At 32.9% G+C, this 8,199-nt stretch overlaps 1 protein-coding gene across 1 annotated transcript; it reads right to left on the minus strand.

The window, feature by feature from the left end:
• Positions 1–2,475: 2,475 nt before the first annotated feature.
• On the minus strand, positions 2,476–2,892 carry LOC115877974. The gene has a single exon (XM_030894325.1). The coding sequence runs from the start codon at positions 2,890–2,892 to the stop codon at positions 2,476–2,478; it is 417 nt and encodes a 138-aa protein (XP_030750185.1).
• Positions 2,893–8,199: the final 5,307 nt, after the last annotated feature.

An 8,199-nucleotide genomic window follows, 5' to 3' on the forward strand; every position in this document is an offset into this window, starting at 1 on the left:
TTAAAATTTTTACTGCAATTTCACAAAATTGAAAATATTTCAAAAACGGTAAGGTTTAAGTATAATAAACCTTAATCAAATTTACCTTTATTTTAATCGTAGAAACTAAAAAGGCAATAATATACAGGGTGTTCCATTTAAAAAAATACAACTTTGATATTTTTTACTTATTTGGGACACCCTGTATCTTGTAAAATTATTTTTAAATTGTACCTCTAATAGTCCTTCATCGAACCCAAGACTTAAAATTTGTAAAAATCTCATCGTTTAGCTACAATACTCCGTGTCGTATGTGGTGAACAACCCTGTATTATATTCAGAATTCAAAAAATGCAGTAATATACAGGGTGAGTTACTTAAATAAGTGCAAATATTTTAGAGGTAGTGTGTTTCGACCCCAGAAATATGTGTATGAGGCGTTTTTCACGAAAAAAAAATTGAAAATTTGGAATTTTTGGGAAAAAAAATGTTGAAAAAAAAATTGAAAAATCATTTGATAAATTAACAGAAATACTGAGATATGCTTTATAGATACTTTTTTTTTCTATATTATCCTCATTTTGTCGAAGATTCTCTGTCTATAGTTTTCGGTTAAAGCTTGAGAAGTACACCTCAAGTACTTGGTTACGAAGTCAAAACTTTAAATTGTATTTCGTTTGAGTAGAATGACATGTACTTAATAAGATTTTCTTATCTGTATCAACAAGATGTATCGTCGATGTTAAATTACCTGTGTTATATCGATCACTGTTTGAGAGAGTTTATGGAATTTTAATCTGAAAGTTTAAAATTTTTTGATTACGTAACTAAATTTTTAATTGGTATCGAATATATCTGATTAATTATATTTGCACTATGCATTACCCGCATAACTTAAAAATAATTTCTGGCTTGAAACTAAAATAAAAATGAAGGAGAATTTGTGTGAACATTTCTGTAAATAGTTTTAACTCTTAATAATTCTAAATAAATGTGAATTATGTTTACAAAAAAAAGTATTTCTCACAATTTACTTAGTTCAAGTGTTTGAAGGATCAGAGTGATTTGAACATCAAGTATTTTGCAGTAAGTACCTACATAGGAAAATTTTGTTTTTCTTTAAAAAAATTCCAGTATTTATATAATCCCATACTAACTCAATTCACGGGGGTCCTCAAAGTGTTTATTATTTGTAGCGTTGGTTGTGAAAAAATACTGACTTTAAAATTATCAGCAAAATCATCATCAAGTGTAAAGGAAAGTTTTGATAGGTATATAGTTGGAATTTAAATCGAGTGTATTAAAATAAATTTACAGTATAGTTACATATCAGATAAACTATAAAAAAATCAAGGTAATATGTTCCATATGAGCACTGTAAAAGTTTTGTGAGCACTGTAAAAGTTTATATATACAGTGTTTAAAACAAATGCGAAACACTTTAGGGGTGATTCCTTGTTCAAAATAAAGGGTGTTTGCTTTATAAACGTTGGGTCAAAAAGTCAACCATTAGAGATATCGCGGTACAAAGATGGCGGAAAAATAATGTTTTATTTTGTATTGAAGCATTACATTGTTATGAAAACACACTTTCAGGTACTTTTTTACCTTTTTAAATGAGGAAGGGGTTGAAATAAACTCTCCCCTATCATTCTTGTTAACGAAATTTAAAGAAAAAATCTTATCAAACAACATGAAAATGCTTTAATTTGGATAGTTTAGTTTGTTTAGAAACTTTTTACCTCTTGTGTTTTTGATAAAACTCACCGATTGGAAATTAAAAATAAAATGTAAAGCATTACATGTCAGGACAAAAAACATTTTTAGATTAAGAATCTAGTGATAATAACGATAATAATAATCATCTAGATAATAACGTATTGCAGTAGAGTAATGTCAAATAAAATAATATTAGGAACATCTTAAAAAGTAACAGCGGCCGACTAGATTTTTTCCTAAAAAATTACAGCAGCCCACTAGATTCTTTATAAGAAAATGTTATTTGTCCTGACATGTAATGCTTTACATTTTATTTTTTAATTTCAAATCGGTGAGTTTTATCAAAAAATAGAAGAGATAAAAAAGTTTCTAAACAAACTAAACTATCCAAATTAATTTTTTTGCATGTGTTTGATAAGATTTTTCTTTAAATTTCGTTAACAAGAATGATAGGGGTAGTTTATTTCAACCCCTTCCACTCATTTTAAAAAAGTGAAAAAATTACCAGAAAGAGTGTTTTCATAACAGTAATGCTTCCATAAAATTTTATTAGTCTATCTCTTTTCGTTTTCAAGATAAAAAATAAAAACATTATTTTTCCGCCATCTTTGTACCGCAATATCTCCCTAATGGTTGACTTTTGACCCAACGTTTATGAAGCAAACTACCCTTTATTTTGAACAAGGAATCACCCACTGAAGTTTTTCGCATTTGTTTTGAAACACCCTGTATATTTGGGATTAATCTTATAAAAATACAGTTACTGTACTACACAGATTATACAACTAAATGTTGCCTTCCCAGTCTCAATCGCCAGCCATCTCTGTCGTACACGAGATCTTCTTCGATATTCCGATCTCTCATCGCCTGTCGTATACCATCGTTCCAGGACCGACGCGGGCGTCCCCTTTTGTTTCTTCCAGTGGGTGACCATTTGAATACACGTTTTGGCCACCTTGTGTCCTCCATCCTCATTAGATGACCAAACCATCTCAAACCTCTTTTCTCTATTCGTTGAATTACTGTTTCTTGTGCCGATGTCCTGTTTCTGATTTCCTCGTTTCTCATTCTTTGGAATCTGGACACTCTAGCACTTCTACGTAAGTAATCTATCTCTACACCCAATACTCTCCGTTTATTTTCTTCTCTTAGGACCCATATCTCACTCCCATAGGATAAGACCGATTCTACCATTGTTTGGTCAATATGTTTTTTATTCTTTATATTAATATGTTTGTCCCACCAGATTGAGTTGAGTGCCCCTACCACTCTTCACGCGTTCTGAATTCTCTGTCGTATCTTTGTCCCACCGATTCCATTTTTATCAACTATAGCTCCTACATATTTGAATGTGTCTACCTGTTGTATTTCTGCCTTGTCGTCAATTAGAATATCAAATTTGGCGTCGGAATTTAATACCAAGTATTCTGTTTTTTTCTAAACTGACTTCTAGACCCCATTCCTGATACTCAGTATATATTCTCCTGAGCATAAACTCCATGTCAAAGGAATCTTGAGCGAATACTGCTTGATCGTCTGCAAAATTAAGTGTCAGAAGATGTTCCTCATTATTTGGAATACCCATTCCTTGACATGATCTCTTCCACCTCCTAAGAGCTATCTCCAGGTAAATATTAAACAAAAGAGGGGATACGCAACAACCTTGTCTCAGACCTTTCGTTGTACATATGGGTTCCGAGAGTATCTTTCCTTGTTTTATATAACTGACGTTATCGGTGTACAGTTCTTTGATAACTTCTATAAGATGTTGTCTAACCTCAATAGTTTCTAATGCTACCCACAGCTTATTTCTCGGGACAAAATCATATGCTTTCTTTATATCCACAAATGTTATATGTATTTCTTCATTTTTTCTTATCTTTTTTTCTGCTATTTGTTGTATAACAAATAAATTGTCAGTACATGACCGACCTGGGGTAAAGCCATTCTGATCTTCGGATATAGTTTCCAACTTCAGCTCTTATTCTGTTTTGTATAATTCTTCCCCAGAGTCTTGAGAAAGTAGCAGTGACGCACAACCCCCTGTAATTATTTGGATCATTTCTGTTTCCTTTCTTATGCAGAGATGAAATATATCCAATTTTCCACTCACTCGGTGTCTTTCTCTGTTGTAAACAATTATTAAATAAGCCTTTAATTCTCCCATATATTGTTATCCCCCCACACTTGATCATTTGATCATTTTGTAAGTTTTAATATCTTATATTTTCATGTGTAATATGCCAACTAATAAGTTTGGTACTTTATTCTTTGATTTCCTGTTTAATGGTTGGTTTATCTTTTATACGTGGCTAATGGAATATTATTGATATTTTCATAAAATTAATAGTTATATATGTAAAATAATGAATACCAAATAATAAATTTATATATTTACGTATTTTTGAGACATCTGTGATATCATTTGAGTATGTACTTGGAAAAAACGATTTTTAATATATTTATCAGTGATTAATATTCATGTGACATAGATATATATTGCAATTTCATTGACTATCTATTTTTTCTATGACCTTCACATTATTTTTAATATACGGGGTGGTCTGAATTGCAATTGAGAAAACTCCTATTCTGCTGATAAAAATAAATAATAAAGTTTTTGTTTAAATTAATGTCCTAAAATGCTTCGTTTCGAAGATACAGATATACAGATATTGATTAATTACGTACTTAATTGTGTTAGTTAATAAATTATTCTAAATAAATGTAGATTTGAATCAGAAATCAATATAATAATAATAATAAGCTATGAATGATGAACGTTTCTGTTGTTATAAAGAAGCATTCCTCAAAAAAAGAAATGAAATTTATAACGTGCTATTTTTAACCATACTGTCTAGCACACATACAAAATTCATTTTTTTTAGTATTTGGAGCAATTTTTTACAACACAAACAGTCGATAATTAATGTAGTTCGAATACTGAGATCATATTAATTGGGTCTCTTTTACAAATATTTAAAAAGTTTTTTTTTATTTTTTAATAAAATAAACGAACTATGTCGACAATATTAGTGTCTGTACTCTTTGAAACTTTTTTACGTTTTTAAAAATAATCTTAAATGTCAATATTCCATTGGTATATTAATAAGTTAGATCTAAATTAGTTATAAGAAAATGCATTTTCTACGAAAACTCGTAGTGATAGTTAAAAAATGGTACAATACAATTTGATAGACAATTAAATTGTATATCTGTTACTGTTTGTAAAATGTACAGGGTGTTCCTTTTAAATTAAACAAGTTATTGCCGTTTAAAGGTAGTAGTTATTTAAAATAAGTTTTTAGACACTCTGTATAAGGTGATATTATTTTTATTATTGCAGCATAAAATTTAGTAAATAGAAAAAGTTTAGTACAATATTTGATTTTAAAAATTTAAATGCGCCTAGAGAAATGAATAGCATTAAAAAATTATTACCTACTGTATTTTCACAAAATCGTAAATATTTCAAAAACGCTACGATTAAACTGCGATAAACCTTAATTAAATTTACCTTTATTTTAACCGTAGAAACGAAAAATCTAATAATATTCAGGGTATTTCATTTAAAAAATACAACTTTGATATTTTTTACTTATTTGGGACACTCTGTATCTTTTGAAAATAATTTTAAATTGTAGCTTTAGTAGTCCTCCAACGATCCCAGCACTCACAATTTTTAAAAATTTAATCGTGTGGCTACATTATATTAATAAACTATAATGTAACACAATCTTCATGATTATGAAGAACGCTTATTTCTGTAGTAGGGCATCAATAGACTCGAAGAAAAGCCCTCAGTGGCGGATCTAGGCGTGGGCAAGATGGGCACCTGCCCACGACGCCAGGCGCCAAGGAATATGTCCGAAATCGATAGGTAAAAACTGCTTGGCAGAGGCCAACGCTTTCGATCGCGGAGGCATCTAAATTGCTGAATTCATTACAGAGTTTCTTAGCTAAATTTAGAGACAAAGTCGACGATTGCTTTAAAGAAGCAAAGATCCTTGCAGAGGCAAGCAATATTGAGCCTGTTTTCCCAGAAAAACGGGCAAAAAGTAAAAAGATTTTTTTTTTTTAATATAATAATTATTAAAGTTGTACAGTGCTATTTACCATCAAAATTCAGCATTCAAGAGCAATTTTTCTGGAGGTTTAATGCTATGGAAGCTGTTGTCGAAGATTTTTATTTCTTTTTTTTTTTTTTTTATTTTATTTTAGAAGAAATAAAAAAAAATGCTGCAGATTTAGCAATTAAATGTGCTAACGACTTGGATGCGACAGAGCTGTATTAGAATTTAGAATGAGTGGGGGGTTTATCACTGCGACTTTACAGATCCATTGTGTTTACAGATCCATTGTGTCCCCCTTTCTTAATGTCATCTCATCATACAGTCTGAAGGCTTTGACAAAAAGTCAGTATCTGGGACGGTTTTACTGAGGTAAGTTCTCCATCTCCAATATCAGTCGTACCAAAATTCATGGCACGAATGGTTGTGCGATCTCGGCGCACTCGTGGTGTTTTGGAGGTTGTTACTGATGTTCCCCCACTTCCCCACCAGAGAGTCTGGCAGATTCGGGCCGTTCCTTTTCTTTTTAGTTTGTCTAATTCTACTAGGGTGGTTCATGAGGGGAGAAAACAGTGTCCTGTTAAAAAACCCCGTGACAATCCGAAGATTTTTTTTTTTTTTTTTTTTTTATTATTTTTCTTGTTTTTGGCTTTTTTCCTTGAATCATAACCCCCTCGAGAAAAGACTTCTTCTTCGAGTGTCTTAGACCGTTGCCAAGATTTCATTCCAGGTTGCGGATGGAAGCTTCCAAGTTCTTGAGTTACGCCCACCCCCCCCCTTTGAAGATGGGTTATCCAACTTGGAAAAGCAGAACGGTTCTGGTCCAGGTTTATTGGAGTGGTTCCGCTTCACTTTTTTCCTAGCTAGATTATTTTGCCATTTTTCGCATTGCTTTCCGGGATTCCTTGGTGAGCAGGCACCAGAGTAGGAGGACCTGTTTTCTTGCTCTTCACACTTATTATTGCACAGGAACCTTACATATTGTTGCATTCTGTGTTGTAGATACAATTTCGACAAAATTTGGGCTTTAATAGCAAGGCTAGAATAATATTGCGACATCCGGGCTTTAATAAACGCTTGCTTGAGCGATTCAAGACCAAGATGGCTATTTTCTGTTTCCGATAGCTTTCCTATCTTAAAGATCAAGTTGTAACGCATTCTTTTCGATATGCGTAGATTTCTGCCTGTAGGATACTAGAGAAAGTGCCCATTGGTTCGGAAGTATTTAGCTCTCGGCCCAAACAAACTTCCGATCCCTAAATTCCTCGTATTGGGTTTTGGAAGCATCAGTATACAAGTTATGGTATGGGTATGGCCTTTTAACTGCTGGGCAAGCGTTTCACTCTTCCAATCCTTTTTAAATTGCTCAATAACTAAACATTGAGATGTTTCTCAAACTTGTACGTTCTTGGCATATCACCCACTGGGAGTTGGAGGAGTGGTATTTCCCTTTTTGAGGGGTGTTCCCAAGCCCCTGATCTGAATCTCCAGCCGCAGGTACTTAATCCCTTAGGTAATGCTAACCATTCTAAATCATTGTCCGCATTGGCCATATCTACCCAAATGAACAATTGTGCAGTGGTGGGTTAGAACTCTAAGAAAATATGACCTCCCATTTTCTTGCTGTTGGACCACAGTTTCTCATGGCTTCCTGTGATGCAAAAACGCAATGCCAAGATAAACTCCATGTACTGTCTGCATAGATTTTATCGCTTGTAGCGTGAGCCTTCTCAGCTGAGTTTGAGAGGCCAACTGCACACTCAAATATTTCCTTACTATCATGGTATACATGCAGCGCAAAATGTTAGGCGAGCAGCCCCATCTATTTCCGGCCAGTCTTCTGCATAATATCATGAGAGCCTTTATGCCTTTGCTGGTAGTATTCCTTAATTATCCCGTTCACAGGATTTACCTGTGGAGGGTTTATTCCCAGGTCCCCGTTCGCCTGTTGTCACCCTGTATATTTGAACTAAAAAATTTTTCAAAAATTGTTTTTTTTTATGAAATTGAAAATATTCCTTTAAAAATATGCTTAAGAAATAAATTGCTTAATTCCGAATTATACGAACTTGCAGACAGCGCTGCGAATGTTTCTGTGTCATGTGGGCGGTTTTAGGCGTTCAACTATAACACAGAGAGACTGACCTGACTTGGAAAATTATTTAAGTATAGAGTAATCAAATATCCGAAAAAAAAATAATTATGAAAAATAAAAGAGTTAAATAAAGTTTAAGTTTGTAGTTTATTTCTAGAAAAAGTCAAATTTTAAGGCAATAATTTTTTGTAACTAAGCAGGTAATTTTTCGTGATCCTTCGCCAGGGTTTTTTTAAGGGGGGGGGGGTATCTACACATTTTTTTTGAAGTTGTGGGGGCCCCCAATTTTGTCTTTACCCACGAAGTATTTTACCCTAGATCCGCCACTGAAAGCCC

The sequence above is a fragment of the Sitophilus oryzae genome, unplaced genomic scaffold (assembly GCF_002938485.1).
Source record: "Sitophilus oryzae breed Bouriz unplaced genomic scaffold, Soryzae_2.0 scaffold_1499_pilon_pilon, whole genome shotgun sequence".
Taxonomy (NCBI): Eukaryota; Metazoa; Arthropoda; class Insecta; order Coleoptera; family Curculionidae; genus Sitophilus; species Sitophilus oryzae.

Coding starts and splice junctions, on each gene's coding strand:
- LOC115877974 (XM_030894325.1), bottom strand. CDS start 2,892: ATGGTAGAATCGGTCTTATCCTATGGGAGTGAGATATGGGTCCTAAGA.